General features: G+C 59.3%; 2 protein-coding genes across 7 annotated transcripts; one reads left to right on the forward strand and one right to left on the reverse strand.

The window, feature by feature from the left end:
- Positions 1-9: 9 nt before the first annotated feature.
- On the forward strand, positions 10-3,262 carry IGFLR1 (IGF like family receptor 1). 5 transcript variants are annotated; one of them, XM_084771261.1, is made up of 5 exons: positions 42-99; positions 961-1,137; positions 1,487-1,671; positions 1,901-2,249; positions 2,329-3,262. In XM_084771261.1, exons 2-5 carry the CDS (start codon positions 972-974, stop codon positions 2,652-2,654), a joined length of 1,026 nt encoding a protein of 341 aa, XP_084627387.1. In that variant the 5' UTR covers positions 42-99; positions 961-971; the 3' UTR covers positions 2,655-3,262. The 5 variants fall into 5 exon arrangements, with proteins under 5 accessions (XP_084627390.1, XP_084627386.1, XP_084627387.1 ...); XM_084771262.1 differs by having other exon boundaries at positions 57-99; positions 955-1,137; XM_084771264.1 differs by having other exon boundaries at positions 10-1,137; positions 1,901-2,183.
- A 132-nt stretch (positions 3,263-3,394) lies between these two features.
- Positions 3,395-22,981, reverse strand: KMT2B (lysine methyltransferase 2B). 2 transcript variants are annotated; one of them, XM_084771143.1, is made up of 37 exons: positions 22,275-22,981; positions 21,250-21,322; positions 18,985-21,020; positions 18,687-18,800; positions 18,443-18,593; positions 17,946-18,225; positions 17,712-17,767; positions 17,221-17,499; positions 16,789-16,883; positions 16,371-16,469; positions 16,120-16,233; positions 15,836-15,982; positions 15,646-15,741; positions 15,156-15,273; positions 14,558-14,671; positions 14,224-14,408; positions 14,061-14,150; positions 13,856-13,960; positions 13,674-13,747; positions 13,021-13,136; positions 12,842-12,933; positions 12,621-12,758; positions 11,421-11,579; positions 11,214-11,334; positions 11,057-11,135; positions 10,783-10,943; positions 10,015-10,239; positions 8,510-9,809; positions 8,341-8,430; positions 8,152-8,258; positions 5,160-5,300; positions 5,011-5,085; positions 4,749-4,926; positions 4,442-4,549; positions 4,253-4,336; positions 4,032-4,161; positions 3,395-3,949 (listed from the first exon to the last, which is right to left on the reverse strand). In XM_084771143.1, exons 1-37 carry the CDS (start codon positions 22,635-22,637, stop codon positions 3,674-3,676), a joined length of 8,169 nt encoding a protein of 2,722 aa, XP_084627269.1. In that variant the 5' UTR covers positions 22,638-22,981; the 3' UTR covers positions 3,395-3,673. The 2 variants fall into 2 exon arrangements, with proteins under 2 accessions (XP_084627269.1, XP_084627270.1); XM_084771144.1 differs by having other exon boundaries at positions 5,160-5,297; positions 22,275-22,980.
- Between the last annotated feature and the right edge of the window lie 192 nt (positions 22,982-23,173).

Here is a 23,173-nt window from a genome sequence, read left to right on the forward strand (position 1 = left end):
TTCCTTCCGCCCCCATCTAAGAAAAGGTGTGCGCCAACCGTAGGCTCGCACAGGAACTCAGAACCAGCTGAGGAAGGCTTGGGGTCTGGGCCTACACTGGTAAGTGGGGACTGCTTTTGTACCCCAAACTTGACAGTGTCCACTCTAGGCGCCTTTTAGGAGTTGGTGCCAGTTTGTGGCAGGTTGAAGGATTCCTGACAGACTCGGGGGTTAGAGAAGGAGGGAAGGGAGGTGGCTGGGTTCTGGGGAGCGTCTACAGTAGGTCAGGCCTGGCGATCGACACCGTACCGCCCTGCGCGGAGAGCACTGCTGCCCAGCCCTTACAAAGCTTTGATTAAGTTTCCTGTCTGCTGGGCACTGTGTTGTTCGCTTTGTTGTTTGTTTTACTTTGTTTACACAGTCTCTCTGTGTAGCTCTGGCTAGCCTGGAACTCTCTATGTAGACCAGGCTGGCCTCAAACTCATAGAGATGCTCCTGTCTCCTGAGTGCTGGGTTTTAAGGTGTGCGCACTACACCTATTGTGATCTTCGTTTTGTGTTTTGGTTTTTCGAGCCAGGGTCTCTCTGTGTAGCCCTGGCTGTCCTAAACTTGCTTTGTAGACCAGGCTGGCCTTGAACTCACAGCGATCCCCCTGCCTCTGCCTCCCGAGTGCTGGGATTAAAGGCCTGCGCCACTAACCCTGGCCTTGACTATTGTGATCTTTAAAGTAGACTCACCCCTGGTGAGACAGGGTCTGTTACCCCATCTTAGAGGTGACACTGAGAAGGCGGGTCTGTGAGGACACAGATGATCTGGCGCTCCACCTCACGTTCTTTTTATACCTTGTGGGCTTCGAGTTGGGTACAGGGTCCTAGAATTCTGTGCCCCACATCTACCACTTCCTCCTGCCTTGGATTTCCTGGAATGTGCTGCAGCAGGGGTGTGGGTGGAAGCCCTGTGGTCACAGCCCTCAAGTTGCAGGCTCTGCCGAGATGGGGCCCAGCTGTGTCCTCTGGACAGCGGCGGTGGCAGCGCTGCTTCCGGCTCAGGCTGCTTTGCTGGGAGTCTCTCAGCTCTGTGGCCGGCTGGAGTACTGGAACCCCGGCAAGAAGTGCTGCAGCAGCTGCCTGCAACGCTTCGGGCCTCCTGCATGTCCCGGTGAGCAGGGCCCGGGTATGCGCGCACCGCGAGGTGGTGCCGAGGGACGGGGGTGCTGGGACGTGGCGAGGCTGCTGCAGCCCTGGCAGTGGGCCCGGTTTGGGGAGTAGGGGTGCTGGGATTGAGAGGGTGGGCACAGCCTGTGCGGAACAGATAGGTTAGGGTGGGGACACCCGAGCGAACTTCACCTGTTGAGCGGAGGTTGTGGGGAGAACAGGTTTAGGTAGATTTCACAGGTAGGCTGTGCCCTAGGTAGGTGGGCGGGGAAAGGGCGGGGCCTCCAGTGGCTTGGGGAGGAGCGGCCCAGTGGGGTTGGAGGGAGAGCCCGTGCTCCACTCTCTTCCACTAGACTACGAGTTTATGGAAAACTGCGGCATCAATGACTTTGGCAATACTGTAGCACATCCTTTCAGAAAGTGTTCTCCTGGGTATTGCAACCCCAATGGCACAGAGCTGTGTAGCCAGTGTGGCAGCGGAGCCACAGCCCCCACTCACATGGAGAGCCCCGGCAGAACCCAGAAGCGGTGTAGAAAGGTGCGAGACTCGTCGGGCGTGGGCCAGGCCTTGCCTGAGGTAGCTGCGGGCTGCTGTGGGTCCCGTGGGTAAAGCTCGGGTCAGTGGGGGAGTCTCACTCAAGGGAAAGGTGGGGCACGGCAGACTCCTCAAGTGGAGGGGCCATAACGGGGAGCAGGAGCGGTAGCTCCACGTAAGGGTGTGAGGGGTGGAGGCCCCTCTTGTTTTACTCTCAACCCTCTCTTCCTAGAAGCCCACCCCTCCCAAGGACGCCTGTCCTCTGACAGCTGAGGAAGCAGGGGTCTCCAGCACACCGGTGAGGTGGAGTCTTGAGCAGACAACCAAGAGTGAGGTCCCCAGGCCAGGCTTTGCCTCCCCCTCAGCGCTGCCCCTGTTCCTGGGGCTGCTCCTGGGGCTGCTCCTCGTCTTGGCAGTGGTCCTGCTCTCTTTGTTCAAGAGAAAAGCCCGCTCTCCTCCGTGTCCCAGCTTGGCCGGTGGAGACCCCAGCCCCTCTGCACCCTGGCCCTCCCCAAGTACCCTGGAGGTATTGGGAAAAAGGAACTCCGGGAAGCCGGCTCTGCTGCGGCTCTCAAGCTGGGGTTAGTAGGGGACAGCCCTGCCCAGGAGGGAAGGCGGTCAAAGCCGGCCTTCCTCTCCTCACCCCTCCCTGTTCTTCAGAGCCACAGGGCCTGGCCTCACAGCCCCTCTCTCGCCTGCTGGACGAGCTGGAGGTTCTGGAGGAGCTGATTATGCTGCTGGACCCTGAGCCTGGGCCCAGCGGGAGCATGGCTTACGGCACCACGCGACACCTGGCTGCAAGATACGGGCTGCCTGCCGCCTGGTCTACCTTTGCCTACTCCCTGCGTCCCAGTCGCTCACCCCTGAGGGCCCTGATTGAGATGGTGGTAGCGAGGGAGCCATCTGCTACCGTGGGACAGCTTGGCATGCACCTGGCCCAGCTGGGTCGTGCAGATGCGCTGCAGGTGCTGTGCAGGCTTGGCTGAGGAGGCAGGGTTTGGAGGGGCTTAACTACTTAACAATCAAGTTTCCCTTGACGCCACCGTCTGCTGTGCTCATTAAAGGGGTCTTTCCTGACATCCTGACCGGGCCTCAAGCCAACAGGCATCCTTCTTCCCCGTGAAGGACCCGTTCCAGTGTCAGCGGGGCCACGGTACCTGGCCACCCTTGCAATTGCTCTTCTGTCTGCACTCAGCTGTGCAACAAGGCAGAGAAATCAACAGTTACTCTGAGACCTCCACAGACCCTGACTTTGAGGCTTATCTCATGTGGCGCAGGCTGGCCTTGAACACCGTATGAAACTGAAGATGACTCAGTTCCTACAATCCGGCACCTAGACCCTCCCACCTTTACTCTGCAAGTGTACAACACCTTGACAGTTGGTGGGCTGTGGAACGCATACATGACACGCAAGTACTCTAATCAACCAAGTTACATTCCTAGCCCCACCCCCAATCTGGACTGTGGCCTCACTAACCACTGTGGCTTCCTTGGTTGAAATGGCCGTGGAAAGTGGGACCTTTCACTTGCCTGCAGCACCATACAAATGAGGGGAGCAGGGCCTGGCAAGACGGCTCAGTGGGTGAAGTTGCCTTTGGACCTGAATTAGATGTCTAGACCCAACTCCTGAAATTGCCCTCTGACCTCTGTGCGCATGACACAGCACATGCACACCAGTATGCATGCACACACAACCACAATAATAAAATCATGAAAAGACTACCTCTCCAAACATCGACAGACTTTATTGTGGGGGGGATTCCCACCTGGGACCCCACCTTCTTAAATAAAAAAGTGCATAGAAAAGAAGGGATTTAGAAACCTTTGTACAATATTTACATCCTGGGTCCCCAGGACAGGAGAGGCAATGGCGGGGTGGGCTGGAGGGGTGGAGGCAGGTCCCCTGCCCCACTGCATGCCACATCCACCGTGAACAGGAAGGGAGGAGACAGACACACTAGGGAGCCACAGGCCAGGGTGAGACGGCAGAGGGCACCTGACGGCCTCAGTTAAGGAAGCGACGGCAGCGCTTGGCGCCACAGTTGCAGGGCAGCTTGTTGCTGGCATCCTCGATGGGAAACTTGTAGTCATAGGTGAGCTCCTCCCCTCGCAGGATGCGGCGCAGGGCAAAGATGACAATGTGCTTCTGGCCTTCCACGTGGATGACACGAGAGAAGCAGTTGGGCTCACACGAGTGGTTGATGAAGCGGGCAGCGTTGCCGTGCATGGTGGCATCCACCACATCAAAGTCATCCATGCGGAACATGTAGCACCCAATACCCTGCAGGGACGGGACAAAGGGATCAGCTTTCCATCCTCTGGGCCAGCCCACATCCACTCACCTCATACCCTACAGCGCTTACCTTTCCATCATAGAACTTCTCTCTCTTGTCAGTCAGGACAGAGCGAATGACAATGCCAGAGTACTCAATAACCATCTCACCAGCATCGATGTTGCGTTTACAAAACAGGCCTCGACCGTGGATAGCTGATCTGCAGGGCAGAACAGGCCACGGGGAACTCAGGGGACAGAGGGAGAGACACCAGGCAGCTCCCCATCACCCCCCCCCCCAACCCCACTAACCTGTAGACACCCACGGCCTCTTTGGATGTCTTTTTGAGATGGCGAAAGCGCATGGCCATAGGAAGCTCCAGGCTGGTGGCCCGTCTGGTAGGGACAGCAACACCACGTAAGCTGGTACCCAGGGACAGCCAGGTATCCTCTTTGGGACCCTCTCGGGCCAGACCCAGTACCCCACCTTGCTCTGCCTACCTGGTGGACCGAAGCTGTACCTCATCCTCCTCTTCATCACAGGTGGCCCCCTCAGGGAGCACCCGGTGCTGGGAGGCCAGGAAGTTGAACATGTCAAAGGTACACTTCCTGCAGAGGGAGGAAGGTAGGAGGAGGGTCACAGCCCTTCCTTCAGAGATGCTGCCTAGCCATTCTCTGATCTGGGCTAGTATCTCCAAGGACTACAGATGTGAAGACAGCAAAACGGGAGGTGGGTGGGGTCCACTCTTCCAGTAGCCCAGTGTCTGGGTTTCAATCTTTCCCACCCCAGGGCTCCCCAACCACTGACCGGAGATAGACCTCGGCACGGGCAGCCCCGTGGGGGTTCAGAGGCGGCTCCTCCTGGCCCTCGCCCTGCTGGTGGTAGCGGAACTTATAGTGCTGGCAGCGCTGAGCCCCGGGCAGCTGCTCTGCCAGGAAGATGACAGCATCATGGTGGATGCCCAGGAGCCGCGCTCCACTCATCCCTGGTAACAGAAGGGGAGGGCAGAGCAATCACACCAGGGCCCACTGTGCCCCTGCTCCCAGCATTCCTGGGGAATACCTCTTACCACTAAAGGACAGGTGCCTGAGCCGTGCGTGCCCTCGAGCCTCTTGTACTTTCTCAATCAGAGTTCTCCAAGCCCCTGGAATGAGGGGGCGGAGAAGTCAGGATGGGATATGAACAATTCCCCCCCTGCCACTGCGGGCCTCAGCTCACCCTCCAAGCTCTCGGCCTCCACACTGAAGCCATCGTCACTGCTGATCTCAAAGCGCAGGTGTGGACCAGCTCGTTTCGGAACCTGGTTTTCTTTGTCCTCTGGGGATGGAGGCTCTTCCTCAGAGCTGGAGGCCTCGCCTGCTTCCATGGGGAAAGTAAGAGCAGGAGAAGATCACCTTCCTAGACTCAAAAGCCCCAGCTGCCAAGGTGGTAGCACACACCTGGAATCCCAGCACTCTCCTCGAGTTTGAGGCCAGCCTCATCTACACAGTGAGTCCAGGACAGCCAGGGCCACGCACTCACCTATCCATCTCTACCCACCCCTGTGAGTCCTGTGCTATTGGTTTGGTTGGGTTTTTTTGTTTGTTTGTTTGTTTTTAAGATTTATTATTTATGCAGTGCCCTGCCTGCACGTACACCTGCAGGCCACAAGAAGGCACCAGATCTCATTACAGATGGCTGTGAGCCACCATGTGGTTGCTGGGAATTGAACTTGGGACCTTTGGATGAGCAGACAGTGCTCTTAACCGCCAAGCCACCTCTCCAGCCCCTGCTCTGGTTGTTCTAAGGGGCCTGGAAAAACTTCTCCACCACAGAGCACAGAAGCATGAAGGCCTGGGCTCTGCAGGCTCACTGAAAGCCCACAATTATTCTGTCCCTGGCACACTCTACAGAGCCTTGAATGTGCCAGGTAAACACTTTATTACCAATTTACACCCCCAGCTCAAAATATAGTATTTTTGGGGTGGAGGGATAGGGTTTCTTCTCTGTGTAGCCCTAGCTGTCCCGGACTCACTTTGTAGACCAGGCTGGCCTTGAACTCACAGCGATCCTTCTGCCTCTGCCTCCCAAGTGCTGGGATTAAAGGCGAGCACCACCACGCCTGGCTGTAAATTCTTACAGATGTTAAAATGTATAGGCGTAAGACACATACACATTTCAAGTGCACTCATAATATTATAAAGTAGTAGTTTTCAACCTGCAGATTGTGACCCCTGGGATGGCAACATCACATATCTACATTATGGTACATAAAGTAGCAAAATTAGTTATGAAGCAGCAATAAAGTAACTTTATGGTTGGAGGTCACCACAACAGGAGGAACTATTAAAAGGCCACAGCACTAGAAGGTTGAGAACCACTGTTATAAACTATTTTAGGGACTTACTGGACTGTCTGCATTTAGTTAGTTTTCTTTAGACAGGGTCTCACTACATTGTCCAGGTTAGCCCTGACCCTGACTCAGGAGCTGGGATCAGGGATGTGCGGCCCCTTCAGGAGTCACACACTGTAGAGACAAAGCAGCAGGACTCCTGACGTAGCCGACATTAACTGTGACAAAGCAAAGGGTCAGGGAACATGAGGTCAGGCGGCTGCCAACCGTCCTGAGGGTACGGAACACTTTGGGGTGAAAGTCAGGGGCTATCTGGGACATGCTGACTATGAGCTGTCTCAGAGAGCATCCCCCTGCAACCTGAAAGTGGAGATGGCAGAACAGCAGAAAGCAGGCTCTGGAGTGCAGGGACCAGGCCTGGGCCACAGAGACTGACAGCTGGAATGAGGCATGACCCGAGGTGAGAGGGAAATGTAGGGTCCTGGAAGCCAGGGAAGGAAGAACGTCAAGTCAGGGCTGAGAGAGCAAATGCTGTTGCCCGGATCCGCAGTGGACGCCAAGGCTGACCACGGTGCTAGGGCAAGGCAGGAGTGAAATGTGACACAGGAGGAACAAGGCCCACATGCCCAATCAATCACCACAGCCTTGCCCAGGCCTCCAGCCCTACTGAGACAGGCCTGGCCCACTACAAAGGTGAGGCGGTCACCAGGCCCAGGGCTGCTCCCTGGACACAGCACTCTTTCTCACACTGCCTATGTAGCTGAGCTGAGGCCCCAAGAGCAGAGGGGTGCCCGCCACGACCACCACCACACCCTAATGCCAGGCCGAGACCTCTCAGCTAAGCGGCCTTGGTGCACCTGGCTCTAATGGCGCTCACAGCCTCCCTCTCTGTGCTGAGAGCCCAAACACCTGAGTAGGACCAGATCACTACGGCTGCAGCTTCCCTGCCAAATTCCTCGGCTGCTCCACGGAGTGACCGCAGAGGCTTTCAGAGAACCTCACTTCCAATCACAGTCCAGCAGACAAACCCATGAGCCAACCTGCAGTAGGTACACCTGCAGCACCTTTCCCCCACCCCAGGAGTCGCGTGCTCAGAGCTGACCACTGTCCTCCCCTCAGCGTTGAGGCTGCTGCCCTCCTTCCTCCTGATGGGTGCTACTGTGGCTTCTCACCAACCACTCTCTGCGCCTCATGCCACCTGTCACGCACTCTGCCGACCGAGGACTCACAGGCCTGTCTGGTGGCTCAGCGTGGCAGGTGAGCTGCTGGCCACTGCATTCCAGGCCTCGGGAACAGGCCTATGTCCCTGCTGTGTCTGCCCTTCTCTTGGGTTCTAGGATCCACCCTCCCTGGGTGATGCCCCTGACTTCTTGGCTTTAAGGCTATTACTGAATCCAAATTGAATCTGGCTCAGTTACAAACATACATCACTAAACCTCAGTTCTTTTTCTTTTACATCACTAAACCTGATTTTTTTTTTTTTAAGATTTATTGATTATGTACACAGCGCTCTGCCTGCATGTACACCTACAGGCCAGCAGAGGGCACCAGATCACATTACAGATGGCTGTGAGCCACCACGTGGTTGCTGGGAATTGAACTCAGGACCCTTGGAGGAACAGACAGTGCTCTTAACCTCTTGAGCCGTCTCTCCAGCTTCTAACCCTGATTTCTAACACCACTTCTGCTTCTGTCACAGGGCCAGGCGCTCCCTAACTGTTTAACTCTAGCAGCTCACTTTAGGCTCATGGCCACTGAGTTGTGTGTTGGTTGTTTTGTTCTCTGGTGTCAGTCCCTGGTGTGCACTGAGTTCATGAGTGAACCAGTCAGTACCAGGTCAAGCACGAGGAGGCAGTGAAGGGAAAAGCTGGTCTCTACCTGAACAGTGATGCCACTGGGACTCAAAGAGCAGGTCTGAGGGGCCATCCAGGGCCTGGGAAGGACCTTCAGGAAGTGGAAGCAAAAGGCATCGGTCCTGGGGGGGCCTGTGGAGAAAGACCTGTCAAGAGGTAGAAACTACTGGGAGGGGGGCGTCCAGGGCCTCCAGGAGGGGACGTGGTCACTCACCCAGGGCTCTCCTCCTCAGGGTGTTCCACAGGACTGTTCAGGTCCAGAACTCCACGCACTGTAGGCGTTTTCATCCGCACGCGGCTGCACCTGGAACAAAGCACAGAAGGCCCACAGTGCCTTCCTCCTCCTGTCTGTCCTGCCACCCCAGCCCGAGACCCACACTTACCCACTGCCGCTGACCCCCGGCACATGGTGGGTATCCTCCAAGGACTCTCCATCCTCATCCAGCCGGGGAGCTTTGTTTGGAGGAGGAGCTGGAGGGGATCGGCCAGAGAAGGTGGACACCCTCTTGACTCGGATGGCCTGGCGTGGGGGGCTGGGGGGCCCACTGCTGAACACCAGTGTTAGTGGGGGTGGAGGTGGGGGTGGGGCAGGCCGGACCACTCCTACCCCTACGACTGGTAACACACTGAGCAGGGGTCCTGGGGGCAGAGTCCAGGAGGTGGGGGCTGTTGGGGGAATGACAGGGGGCAGGGTTGGCTGCTTTACTGGGGGTGTGACAGGGTCACCCTCCCCAGCCATCTTCACAAATACTTGCCCCAGCTTGTTGACAAGGATGATCTTGGATGTGGCAGGTTTAGGGGGTTCTGGAGCGGGGCCCAGACTCAACACCCGGACCCCTGGAGCCCCAGGGAGCCAGGCAAATGTCCGGGTGGGGTCAGCTGGGCCAGCAGGCAGGCCTTGTGGGGGCTGGCTGCCATTCGCCAAGGGAGGTGCTGAGGGGAGAGGGTCCTCTCGAGGGCCAGCAGCCCCCTCCCCAGGGCCCCCGAGGTTCTTCAACACAAAATCCACAATTTCTGAAGGGAGGTCTTCAGGAGGTCGGGCTCTGTCCCCTGCCGCTCCGAGGACCCCACCTCGGGCTACTCCTGGCCCTGAAGGAGGAGCCCCCTGCCCCCGGGGCTGTTGGACAGCCTCGGCCTCACTGTCTGTGCCATCGTCCACTCCGTCCAGTTGCTCAATTCGGGGCACTCCAGTGAGGGAGCTGGGGGCCAGGGCAGGGCCAGACACCACCGTCACAGGGAAGTGGACATAGTGAGTGGTAGGGCTAGCCTCCTCCTCTGAGCTGTCCCCTGGGCCTCCCTGGCTGCCCCCCACCGCCCCAGCAGCCACAATCTCTTCCTGGAAGGGCTCAGTCCCCAGCAGGCTGGCTGCGAAGTCCAAGTCAGCAGCACTCAGTCCTGACACCACCTCCATGTCTTCAAAGTCCGGGCCCAGGTCTTCAGGGGGTGGCAGCAGGGATGGGGCCAGGTCAGGGGGAGCCAGCTCCCCTGAGGTAGGTGTGAGGGCTGTGACTGAGGTAGACAGGGGCACCCTGAGCTGAGGGGAAGTTCTGAGAGGAGAGGAGGTCCGCCGGGATGGTGGTGGCCTGGTGGCAAGGGGGCTGGGACGTCGAGATCGCCTAGGGGGAGCCGGAAAGTCCGAGTCTCCCACGGTGGGGATGTGGTGGGTCAGAGAAGACGGACTTCCTGTGAGGGGAGACGGTCAACATCAGCACCAGCAGCTCCAGCATCCCCCACGTCTACCCATTTCTTGTTGTTTGAGACAGGGTTTCTCTGTGCTGCCTTTGTAGACCAGGCTGGCCTCGAACTCAGAGATCTGCCCCATCTGCCTGCCTGTGTCCTGAGTGCTGAGATCAGAGGTGTGCACCAGCCACCACCTCCGTTTGCTTACCTGGGGAGGGCAGGGGACCGAAGGAGACGCCCCCTAAGGGCCGCCGAGATGGTGAGTAGTTGGGCACTTTGATCCGAGCCCCTGAGAAGGATCGGGGGGTGGGAGAAGGGCCGTTGCTTGACTCTGTCCGAAGTGGGGGGTCCAGATTCTGAACAGGTGAGTGGTGTGCAGGATCTCCAGCGATCAGGGACTCTGTATCTGGGGGCTCATCATGATTGGGGGGCTCTGAAAAGGCAAGAACAGGGCAGGTGGATGCTCTGTATCAAAACCTCCCAAACACATGACCCTTCAAGTCTGGAGCCATGATTCACTAGGTAAGGGCACTTGCCCATGTCACGTGGCTCACAGCCACTCCAGCTCTAGAGGGTCTGACACCTCTGGCTTCTGTAGGCCCATGTACACACACCCAGAGAAATAGGCACATCTAGGCCCAAATCTTGATTTTACCAGTGTTACAGTAAAGATAAACCACCCTTTGTCTGCGTCTGTAACAAATCAGTCAGATGCTACAAGAGCCCACAGCCTGAAGGAAGCCAGCTGTGCACATCCTGCTCCCAGGGGCTGTCCACCAGGGCCTGTGGAGTGCTGAGCACAGCACCTGTGCTAAGCTCCAACGCTTCAAAGACAACACTGTTGCCTCTGTTGTTACAAGACATGAAAGAGTAAGTGTCCCCCCCTTACGTTTCTCAAGGCAAGGAGGGACAGAGTGGGCTAACCGCGCTGTGAGGTGCCCACTTGGAGAAGGGGTGAGGCAGTACGGAGTGCTACCTGAAGAAGGGGTGGGGCTGTGCACAATGGTCTGGTTCTCTTCTGCTGCCTCCAGGTGAACTGGCTCCTCCCTCGGCCCCCAAGGTCGATACTCGAGGATTCGGCACCGATACCAGCAGCGCCTCCGGGCGTCCACTGTGCTCCAGTACAGGCGGGAGCACCTGGAGCAGACGCATGGGACAGAGAGGATCAGAGAACCAGGAACCAACGTCCAGCCCTGTAGTGCTCCCTCGCCAGCCCTGGGGTCCTCCCGCGCCAGCCCTCCAGTGCTCACTGGTAGCCAATGGGGAAGAGCCGGCCCTCACAGTCTGAGAGATCAGACAGCGTGCCCAGGGAGTTGATTCTGATGGAGCCTGTGGTACAAAGGAGAGGTCAGGCAGTGCAGGGCCAGGTGAGGTCGGCAGTAGGATGCAGGACAGCAAGCTGCTTACCAATGAGCACATTGATGACATCCGGCTCAAGTCCAGTCAGGAACTTCCGCTTGAAGTTAATGCCCTCAAAGTCCACATAGACTCGCCGAAGAACATCAAAGCCATCAGGGGTTACGATCTCCTGGGAGGCAGGAAGCAAATGAGAGCTGCTGGGTTGGCAGACGGCAGGGCGTGTGAAGGCGGCCAACTGCCAACACCCTGGCCCACCTTGCCATCTAGGAGGTCTGTGTGTTTCTGGCAGAAAACCTTCTTGTCATCCTGGAAGATGCAGTAGCTGGCCCGGGCACACATGAAGTGGAAGTTGCTGAGACAGGAGGACAGGCAGCAGCCAACTGTGGCTCCAGGCTTCAGGCAGAGCTCACAGCGCTGTGGGAGGAAGGACTGCTGAGGTGAAACCACATGGCTCAGCATCACTGATAACACGGCAACGCAGGCCCTGGGTGGGCTAGCACCTTTCACAGCCCAGGAAGGAAGGAAAACCTCTTCCAGAGCTGTGCCCAGGGCCAGCTGGTGCACACCCAAACGACCTCAGAAACATCACGTGAGGCCTGCAGAAAGAGCGCAGCCCTGACTGACTGGTACCTGCCACCTTCCTTACACTAGTCATCACAACAGCTGCTGCCAAGGGGAGGGGCTTCTCCAGAACTCCACCAAGGAGCACACAGTGAGAAAGGACTCTTTCTTTCTTAAGGCAAGGTCTCTCTGTATAACAAACAGCCCTGACTGTCCTGGAACTTGCTCGGTAGACCAGGCTGGCCTTGAACTCACTGACATCAGCCTGCCTCCGCCTCCCAAGTGCTGGGGTAAAGGCGTGCGCCACCACCCCCGGCTGAGAAAGGGTTCTGAAGCTGACTTCACTGGGTCAAGGAGACTGCCTAGTGAGAGAAAGAGGACACTGTATGGCAGGTGTCCTACAAAGGAACCACCAACAGGGCATCTAAATTCCATCTCTTGGGATACAGGCCTCGATCTAGCTGGAGAAAAAGTGCAGCCAATCATCAGTGCCAGCGTCCTGAGACAATCAAATGGGCAGCAAGGGAGGTGGACACAGACACACAGCTGCAGTCCAGCACTGGGGAAGCAGAAGCAGGAAGACCTGGGCTACGTGTGAGCGCCAGGCCACCTGGGGCTCATCAGACCGTGTCTCAAAAAAAAAAAAAAAAAAGAAAGAAAGAAAAGAAAGAATATAATAATTGCTCACTGATAGAACACTGGCCTAGCACACGTAAGGCCCCAACTTCAAGTCCCAGCACCACAAGCAGCGCAGTGGGGACCAGCAGTGGAACGGAAGGACATGTCCCAGGGGTCACCATGGAACAAAGGGTTAGGGGCTATCCCACAGTGAAGGAAGTGCCATGCTGGGACCCCCCAGCGATGCATGCCCACCTTTCTGGCCCATGCTCTTACCATCTGCCTCCCTCGTGCGACAGCAGCATGGACATTCTTGAGGGAGCCATCATTCTCCTCAAACACTTCAGCTGACCAAATGGCACAATTGACATGTGTCCACTCATTCTGCCCAATGTACAGGAGCCGGCCCGCCTCCTGTGGACAGAACAGGAGTGGCATAAGAAGGGAGTTCCAAGGGCCAGGCTGCACAGCCCAGAGCTCTGCAGAGTAACTGTTACCTTGGAGTCAGCATCCCCATACTTGAGACAGAGTGCACACTGCCGAGGGTCATCCAGGTGTGAGAAGGCAGCTGGGTCCTTGCTCTGGAAAGCTTCAAAGGATGTGGGAAGGTAAATCCAGGAGCCAGGATCTTAGAGCACAGCCCGCCCGTCACGTGCCGGTCCCTGCTTCCTGGTACCTGCTGAAGGATCCCCTGGAGGCTGCCCAGATTCTGGAGCCTCTGATTCCTGCTGTCTCCACTGAGCATAGACATGGTCCAAGGACGGGGGCAACACGGCATTGGGGAGGACTCCACTGTGGAGACAGGGTTAACATCTGATCGGCTAAGCAAAGGCAAGTCACCCGGAGCCCACCCGTCATGTCAGCCTCAGCACGCCACGACTCCTTTCTTCCTTTCTCACATCAATACGTCCCCCCAAATAAGCCAAGCTCCTCTCTGTCACTTAAATGCAGTGTTCTTCGTGCTGCTGGGACACTCAACCTCAGCTTGGCCACCCTCCCTTCCAGGACTCTGTCTCTGGTCCCCCCACTCTTCTCTATTTAGTCTCCCACCACCTCTGCAGCCTCCATGTCACCACTCTGACCACCTGGGCCATCAGTGCCTGCCTCACATCCCAAGCACCGGCTTTCCAGACACCTTCAGAGGTAGAGACAGAAATGGGGAACCAACTGCACACAAGGAAGGAGGAGGCGAGCCCACGCCAGCTCCACCCACCTTCTCTAGCCTTGCCCTGAACCTTGCTCCGTATCCCAGCCTGGTCCCTGGAGTCCCAGGAGCCCTGGCTTTCGACCTCACTCCTCGGTCCCCCCTAGCTACTCAGCCTTGCTCACTTGGGCAGCCGGGTACTCCGTCGCCAGTACTTAGGGTCATGGGCGTCGAACCAGCAGAACGCAGACTCTAGCAGCTGGAAAGCGGGTTGACAGGATGAGAAGAATAGTGGGGCGGGGACTGCAGGGGCCCCCCTTCCCCTGCCACCACCCAGGCCCTCCTCCTGCATCACCCCAGCCCTCACCTTCAGTAGGAGCCCTTTTGTCTGGCTCCCCGCGCGGCGCTCTGGGGTCTCTCCTTCTTCTGAATGCCTTGTCAGGATGGCCACTACGTCTTCCATGAAGCTGTGCTGTAAGGGAGTTTCTTAAGTGTGGGGGCCCTAACCCCAAACTTCAACTGCAGCCCACTCTGCTCACGGCAGCCACCTGTTCCTCCCATGTCCCGCTCACCACAGACTTGTAGTGGCCTTCCTCAAAGCGCTGCCCCACAGCCTGCAAGTCACAGGGTCCTGGGTGGAGCTGCTTCCCGTCCTGCCCACACTGCGGATGGGGGAAGTCAGAAAGGCTGGGGCTGAGCCCACCCCGCCCACCCTGCCTCTGGGGCCCTGCAGACCTGGGTGCACAGCAGCAGCGGGCCTGCCACCTTGGCGCTGAGCAGGCCCTGAAGCACCTGGCGCAGGCCTCCCTGCAGAGCTCCACTCAGGGCCTCTCGCCAGCGGGGCTGTGTCGCCCCAGCACACGGCCCACACGTGTACAGCACCGAGTCTGGCAGCCCAGAGAGGATCTCATAATCTTCATCTACGACAGCCAGTGACAAAGGAGACAATGGGTGGGGACATGTGAGGGCTCCCAGGAGCCTCTAGACCCGAGGACAGTCAGCACACCTGTCATCCTACGTCCTGTGGCGAGGATGGGCCCCCCAAGGGCTGAGCCTGTCCCCTTCTCACCTGAGAGCCCCTCACACTTGGCGTGCACCCAGTGGTCACACTGCGCGCACTGCATCATCTTGCTCTCGTAGTCGTTGTCCTCATAGCAGCGTGTGCAGATGGGGCAGTAGTTCCCTGGGGAAGAAGTGAGGGGCAAACGTCAGGGTAGCCAGGACCGGTCTCCTTCCTGTGCAGAGGCCGTGCGCACCTTCCGACAGCTACGAAAGCTGCCTCCACTACACCCTTTAGTCCTCGCTCTGCAGCCCCAACACCTTTCAGAAGAAAAAACACGCTGCTAAATGGACTGGATGAACAAACGAAGAGCGTGCTCGTCCTCAAGCTACCCAGTGCAGACCTGGGGTTCTTCAAGAGGGGTCCCGAGCCCTGTACCCCACTACTCCCAGGGTGGCTGGCCCTCTGTGCTGTCTGTACACTGTCTGTACACTGTCTGTACTTTGGTTGAATGGTACTGAATCAAGGAAAAGCTCTGCAGCTGAAAGGCAGAAAGCTACTAGAATCTTCTTTTTGGTGCTGGAGGCCACAAGTGAGTGACACCCTAGTCCAGAGCCTGACCCACCCCACCCACCCTCCCCGAGCCCGCTCTCCTGCCAGGTCCCACCTTTCTCATAGAGCTCGGTGCACCTGGGGCAGAGGCTGTAGTCTCCAGACCACTCGACGTCCCAGTTCTTGCCTGGCGTTGCCCCACAGCTCTTACAGCGCACACAGGCTGAACAGATCTGGGGGAGCAGGGTGATGTTAGGAGGGAGCCGCACGTCAGGCCGCAGCAGTGACGGGTGAGATGTCAGGGATGGAGAGAAGGGGACAGATGAAGAAGGAGCAGTACAACAAACGACAGAAGCATGAAAGGAGAGACAAAGGGAGGAGCAGACGCAGGGCAGCGCAGGGCCCTGTGAGGCTGGAAACACTGGACCCTGAGCTCCTCAAGTCCAACTCTGTATCTACAGCACCTGCACGTATACCGGACAGAGGAAACGCCGCCTGTCACGTCCCCAGAGTCATGCCCAGCCCTGACGTCTTTATGAGAGCCCTGGCCCTGGTGAAGCCTAAGGATGGCACATGCTGGAGCAAGGCGTGGGCTCATGTCTCACCCAGTGGCGCCGTCTCCGTGTGGCTCGGGTTGGGTAGCTGGGCCCCAGGCAGGCTGGGTGATAAGCATGGCGACAGCGCTCACATTCCAGGAGGTGCTGGAGGAAAGTGGAGGAGAGAGCGGCTTAAGATACAGAGCACAAACTCACCCACGCCCCAGGCCTCCGCCTGCCCATGGCTGCCAGTGCCCACCTTGGACCCTCGGCCTTTGCGCCCACAGACATGGCAGAACTTGCAGCGCCGGCAGCACCAGGTGTCACGATGCTGAGGCAGGGGCCGTTCAGCCTCCTCCAGACAGAAGGGATGAAAAGGATCACAGCATACTTGGCAAAAGACCAACTAGGAGTAAGGAAACGAGAGGCAGTGTGAAGCTGTGCAGGGGATGATGACACCTGGCTGAGAGGTAGGGCAGGGCCAGGAGGGCAAGGGGAGACCTAGGCCAGGACCGCACTGCTAGAGAAAGGCAAAGCACTCACCTCGTGGAGGCCTTTGCTAGCACACAGCAGGCACACCATGGGTGGCCCCCCTGGCACAGAAGTCAGCACACTGAGACCACCCATAAGCCACACGTTCTCTAGGTCACAATCCTCCTGGGGGAAGAGAGGACACAAGATTGGGAAGCAGCCAGGGACACAAGTCAGATCCACGCTGAAAGCTCTGCTTACTCCTGACACAATCCACGCGTGTCTCCCAGCACAGGCTCTATGACCAGCCCTCAAGCCCGTACCTTAAAATCCACACGGACGCGGTGCACACCGTCAGGAGACTTCTGCTTTCCAGCCCAGCCATTGGGAAAAGAGGCAAAGGGGCCAGGGGCTAAAGAATCCTAAGGAGGGACACGGGGTGTCAAAAGATGCCAACCACACCCCTGCAGACTCCTCTCCTCACTGGCCTCCCCCAGCCCCACCCTCTGCAGAGTCCTCTCCTCACGGCCTCCCCCAACCTGCCAGACCCTGCCTTTTCCCCAGATCCCACTTTGCTTTCCAGAACAGCAAGGCCTGCCTCATCCCTCAGGGCCTGTCCTCTGGTGAGGACACACCACGACACTCAGGTGTGCCCATCACCCTGACTTGCCAGGTAGCTCCTGGAGAGCAGGAGCCATGCCTCACACAGGGCTTGGGGTTCTCGGAGCGGGCCGTGCTGACCTTGTCCAGGCGCCTTCGGGCCTTGAGCTGCAGCACGGGCTGCAGGGTGGGTCTGCGGGGCCGGCTCTGCTCCTCGGGCTCCAGCACTGGCAGCTCTAGGCAGGACACACGGCAGCTGACCCTTCCCGCGCTGGGCGCTGCACCCTCTGCACCACATCCCCAAAGCTTCCCCCAGCCATGGCTCGGAAGGATGACTTTCAGTGAGTGTCTTACACCAATTGTGTGTGTGTGTGTGTGTGTGTGTGTGTGTGTGTTTGTGTTTTCCCCTACAACTACTTCCTCCTTTGTTTCCTGCTGCCATCTTGGACAGACTGAGGAGCCCTGTCCCTTCTAAGAGAGGGAAAAAAAAAAGACACAGAGGGTCCTGGACTGCACCCCAAGAATGACCACAGGAATAGAGGCATAAGACAAACTGCGTAACTGAGAACATACCATGTTCTCTGGGGGTTCGGCGTCTTGGAGCAGGGGGACCCCCGGGCTCTGAGTCATCCGAGTCCTCGAAGACATCATAGGAGGGCCGCTGTTTGACACAGCGCCGGGCTGACTTGCGCTGCAGTAGGAGGGAGTCCTGCTCCTCGGGCCCGGGAGTGGCCCCCACCTCCTCCCGGGTCCCCCCAGCTCCCGTCCCCCGGCGTGAGCCTGGAGGACCAGGGGAGGCCTCAGGAGATTCATCGGAATCCCAGGGCAACAGCGTCTTCACTATCGTCCGGCCTGTGGGAACAGGGGACTTGGTGGGTTTTGAACTCAGCCAGGGACATGGGCACCAGGACAAAGGAAAGCCGAAAAGCACAGCACAAAAGAAGGAAGGCAGGAGAGGTGCGAGCTTTGGCAGAGAAGGACGTATGTCGAACGCAAAGGCTGGGCGGAAAGCAAAGAATGGTGCCCTCTGCCACACCGAAGAGACGCTCCTCAAGCCCCACTACCTTTCTTTGCCAGCCGCTCCATCTTCCGAGCCTCTATCTTGTCACACTTCCGGTATCTGGGGAGGGGAGCAGCACGTCACCAGGGTAGGGGACTGGTGGTCTGGGGGAAGAGAGGAAGCTCTCCACAAGGATGCCAATCCCGCTGCTCTGGCTGGGCAGAAGAGGGGCTGGGACGTGAGGCTCAGGTGATGGACAAGCCCAGGTGGGACGGGAGGCTCCACACCGGCTACTTACACACAGCACTGCTTCTTAGTGTTGGGGCCCCCAAACTTAGGTTTATCCAAGCAGTTGACACAAGAGCCACAGTCCTGCACACGCAGGCAACCCCGACAGTGCCCACAACGAGCCATTCTCATCTTCTTGCCGTGGTGGGATGGTAGTGGCCGCCGCGGTGTGTGGGCCAGGGCCCCTGCAGACCCCGGAGGCTCCGCGTCTCCCACAGGCCCTACAGGTTCCACTTTTTCCCGCTGGGATCGGGATGGGACGCTCTCGGTCTCTGATGCTGATGACGTGTCTATGTAGCAGATGGGGGGGGGGGGGGAGAGCCACAAGGGCACTAGGTCCCTACTTCATTCCTGCTCCCCCACACTGACAGGCTCCAGGGGCCCTGACTAACCAGGTTTGCCCAGACCCAGCAGTACCACAACCCGCTTCCCCTCAGCCCCACCCAACCCCTCTACTCCTGGGTACTCTTGCCTGTGGTCAAGCCTCCCCCCAGGCAAGTCCCCTACCCTCCGTGGCAAGGTCCTGCCGATCCCGGAGAGGTAGGGCACTGAGGCGGGGCACATCTTCAGGCACCATGGCCCGAGCCTGACCCAAGGCCACAGCAGCATGACGGCAGACGTGTTTGATTCGGGGGCCTTGTACTGGTGACTCAGGGCCCTGGGAGAGGAAAAACCAGGAAGAGGTGTGGGAAATGGCTCCCTATAGTCCTGCAGCTAGCCTTCTTCAGAAGACCCTCCTCTCACTGCATACCGAGGCTCGCTCTCTCTTTACTTCCGTGGATTCATCTTCAGACCTGACACTGCCTCGGTCTGGGGTCTGCTTGGCAGTCCCCACAGCCTCCTCCATTTGTACTGCAGGGCTTGGCTGGGAGGGGAAACAGCAGGGTCAGAGGCTGCAGAGTGAAGACCCGTGTGAACAGGGGAGCAGGAGAGGGAGGGGATGGGACAGGGCAGCGGCAGGTGGAGATGAAGGGGACCGTGGTCCGGGTGGCCCTGCTGGCCACTGCTTAGGGAGCCCAGGTGGCTGCAGACTGCCGCCCCACACTCACCGGCCCTGACGCTGCCACCTTCTGCTGCTGCTGCTGGTCGATCTTGAAGAGCTGCACCTTAGCTCTCTTAAGAAGGCTGAACATTTTCTCCTCCACCCCAGACAGTGGCAGGGGACTCAGACTTGCAACCCGGGCCTTTTCCAGTGGTGGCGTATGTTGCGGTGATGGAGGTGGCTGCGGCTGCACCTGTGGCTGTACTTGTGGTTGCTGTGTTGGTAGTACCTGGGGCAGGAGCTGGGTCTGCAAGGCTGGCGGAGACTGCTGGAGCTGAGCCTGAAGCGGCTGCCCATTACTCAGAGCTGGAGCTCCTTGCGGGGGCACCTCAACCTTAACAGGAGTGGTGACCACGGGGACAAACCGAGGCAGACTGAGGTGGTTGGTCCGCCCCACTGCCCTAGGCTCAGACTCAGCCGGGGAGTCGTCAGCAGGAGGCAGCTCTGGCTCTGGGGCCTCAGCAGCCCCAGGAGGAGGGGGGGGAGTCAGCACCGATTCATAGATCTTCAGGTGGGCTTCACTTGGAGTAAACTGAGGGGCCCGAAGGAGCAGGGGCCTCCGGGTGGGAGTGGCAGGGGTGGGTGGTGGCGGAGCAGGTGGAGGCGGCGGCAGCTCCCGGGTTAGTGAGGTCCAGCGAAACGTGGGCTCCCTTAGGATAGACCGTCTCTTCTCAGGGAGTGGGACTGGGGTAGAGGGGGGAGTTGGGACACGAGGTGGAGAGGGTACCGGGACTGGCTCCTGGGGAGCAAGTGGGGAGGTCGCAGCAGGAGGCCGGACAATGGAAGCCTCCACCTTCGGAGGCTTGGGAGGGTCTTCGTCCATAAATCGCCGTGGTGTCTTGATAACACGGGAGGAGCGGGCACTCACCACAGGCATGATAAACTGCCGTATGTTCTTTAAGAAGGTGGTACTTTTGGGGGCCACAGTAGGACTGTCTTCCGGAGAGCCTCCTGTGGTGGTGGTGGTGGTGGTGGTGGTGCTGGAGTTTGAAGGGGGAGAAATGGTGCCCTCTGGCCCTGACCGAGCAGCCTCCCGCTCTGCCCGCTGGCTAGGAGTCAGGGGAGGCCTGCCCCTCTTCCTAGAGCATGAGGCAGGGGCCACAAGAGGAGGGGACTCTTCCTGCTTCTCTGGGGTTGTATGTGTGGGAGGGGAAGGCAGGGGCAGGGGAGACGCGGGGGGTGGCAGGGGCGATGCTGGAGGTAAAGGAGATGTTGAAGGAGGTGGGAGAGGAGGTGGTGGTGAGGGGACTGGCGGAGTCAAGGGCGGTGATGGCGGCTTTGCCTCTTCCGTCTCCTTGGCTAGCATCACTTGTTCCTCAGCCACAGCTCTTTTCGTCTCCTCCTCTTCCTCTTGTCTGTCCTCGGCCTCTTTTTCTTCCTTTTCTTCTGCCCCCTCCTCAAGTCTCTGCTCCTGCTTCTTCCAACAAGGGGCCCCTCCCTGCTCATCTGCGTCTCTTCTTTGGGGGGCGTCCTGCCAGCTTTCCCCAGGTTGACCAAGCCCCTGACCTGATTCTAGTCCCTGGGACGATTGTCCCATCTTCAATTTTTTGGCCTTCGAAACAAACTTGATCATAAGGGGAAGTCCGCCTCGGCCTCTGCCCCTGCCTCCACGGCCTCCTCTCCCAGGCTGCCCTCCACGTTTGGAGGTTCCAGGCCCTGGACCAGCCCCCTCCTTGCATTTCCAGCTGCCGGTTCTGTTCTTTGCTGGCAGCACAGGAGCTGGAGGCTCAGGCTTAGGGATTGTCACAGCCGCCTCTGCTACCACTACTGCTTGCTGCTTCTTCCGGCAGGGGCCTGCCGGCCGTCCTGGGGGCCTTCCCCGAGACCGGCGGGGAGTGGAGGGCGCACATGCCCGGCTCCGGGGGGCTGGGGGCGCCTGGGCCCTCCGGAGAAGTTCTGTCAGTGCCTGCACCATCCGTTCTGTGCCCTCCTCACCCCGTTTCCGAGCAGGGGCCTTTGGGGGGACAGGAGCCACATCTGCTAGGCGAGGAGGAGGAAGGGGGGTCGTCTTATGCTTGCGGCCCCGACCCCGGGGGGCTCGACCTAAAAGGAGAACAGTTGTGGGAAGACGGGTCAAGCTGGCCCTATAGACTTACGGAAAGCACCCCAAAAGGGCAGGCTACTAAGCCTTCCTTGTCTGTTTTCCCCAAAGCCCAGGCTAGCTTGGACTCTCAGCACAGGACACACTTAGTAACTGGCGGAGACTAGCAGACCAGCAAAGGGCCAGCACCTTCCCGTAACACTACAGAGGTAGAGTTTCCCCATCACTCACCTCGCTGGGATCGGAGCGCAGAGCGCAGGGAACTGGGGGCCACATCTTCATCTGAATGAAAACCCTGAAACTCCTGATTTAGGGGACCAGGGGTGAAAGGGAGAAACAGCAGTCAGTGCCAAAGCCCTGGTCCCACCTGGGTTCCTTTCAGGTGCCGAGGGTGTAACGCTCAGCGACCACCTTAACGTCCTCCTGCTTGTTTTCTAACGCACCCAGGACTGAGGCAAGGTCAGGGGAAGGAAGGCACAAGGCACCCTTGAACCAGCACAGCCCTCGGTAGTCCACTGGCCCAGAAGACAAGCCTGGAGGGGCCTCCTCAAGCTAAGCAATAGGCATTACAATGAGAGCTAATTCCAACTGAATTCAAAGTAGATCCTCCATTTACACCCTTTCAGGACTTTCCTACCCGGGAAGGGGAGTGTGTCGGGGGATGTGGGGTGGAGCAGATGGTTTATCATATCAGAACCCATCCTGAGCCCTCAGAGGACTACTAGCTCTCCTAAGCAATATAATCCACCCTCCTGCCTTTTCCAACAGGCGGAGAGGAATACACCATAACTGCACTCAGTCCAGAGTGGGCATTCATTCCATCTCTCTTCCATCTGCGCCCCAAGAAGCCTCCACCACTCTACCTTAGAAGCAAAGAGCAACTGGGGCACTGCTGTAAGCAGGGTAGTGCCGCGGATTCTAAGGCCCAAGAAGGCAGCCTGCAGGTGAGAGCCCAGTTAAGGCCACGCTGCCGCTGTCACCCAGCCCTGGTCGGGCACGCAATCCCCACGGCCCCCACGGCCTCCTCGCCCGCCCGTCTCCTGCTCCGCCACCGCCACCGATCAGCTCAGGACCCCGGCGGGGCTCGCGGGACCCAGGCGCCCAGCTGCAGCCGGGGCCGCCCGGACCCCTGCGGAGGCCCAGGCCACCCGCGTCCGTCACGCTCACGTCCGCAGCACCCTCCGGGGCTCCCCGCAGCCCTGCACGCCCCTGGCCTCCGCCCCGCCCGGCGCCGGGGCCGCCTGCGGCCGCCTCACCTCCTCCTCGGACTCCCCGTCACTGCTCTCCTCCTCCGGCATGATGCCTCGGTTCGGGCCCCAGCCCCGGCCCCGGCCGCGGCCCCGGCCTCGCTGAACGCGCGCCCCAGCCCACAGGCGGCGGAGCCGGCGCAGGCCCCGGCGGAGCCCCAGCAAGCGGAGCAGGGCCGTGTCCTCCCCGGCCTCGGCTCCTCCCGGCCCCGCCGCGCCGCCGCCGCGCCGCAGGGCTACCCGCACTCTCTCGGCTCCGCTGCCTCGGCCGCCGCGGCCCCCGCCCCCGCCGGAACCCCGCGGCCGGCCGGGGAAGCGGCCCCGAGCGGAGCCAGGCCCCGGGCAACCGCCGCCGCCCGCCGCCGCCGCCATCTTGGCACCGTGAGAGGGGCCGGGGAGGCGGGGGGAGGGGCGGCCCGTGCGCAAGGCCGGGGGGAGGGGAGGGGAGGAGGGGCGAAGCGGGGCGGCCGCGGCCCACGACAACAACCAGCGCCGCGACGGGGCGAGCGGGAGCCGGGGGCTGGGCCGGCCGCGCGCGGGGCACCACGGGAGCAGGAGTCCAGGGCCGGTCGGCCGTCACCCTCAGACCGCACCTGGAAAGCGGACCCGGCGTCGCGGCCTGAGAGCGGAGGCGCAAGGTCTTCTGGGAAATGTAGTCCAGTCGCCTTGCTCCTTCCGCTGACAGCTAGGGCGCGAGAACTGGGACTACGGGGACGGCGACAGAGACCGGGAGAACCAGTTCCTGGTCTCGAGGAGGTGTGGTCCCGATCAGACTCCTCCCATTGTTCTAGTCCGAACTAGCGACCCGCGCAGACTACCATTCCCAGGGTCCCGCTGGCTTCGGACCCTGGGAACCTGACGCACACACCGGCAAACGAAGTTAGCTACTGCGCTACTGATGGGCTGAG

This window comes from Acomys minous, assembly GCF_964271855.1.
Source record: "Acomys minous genome assembly, chromosome: 20".
NCBI classification, from domain to species: Eukaryota; Metazoa; Chordata; class Mammalia; order Rodentia; family Muridae; genus Acomys; species Acomys minous.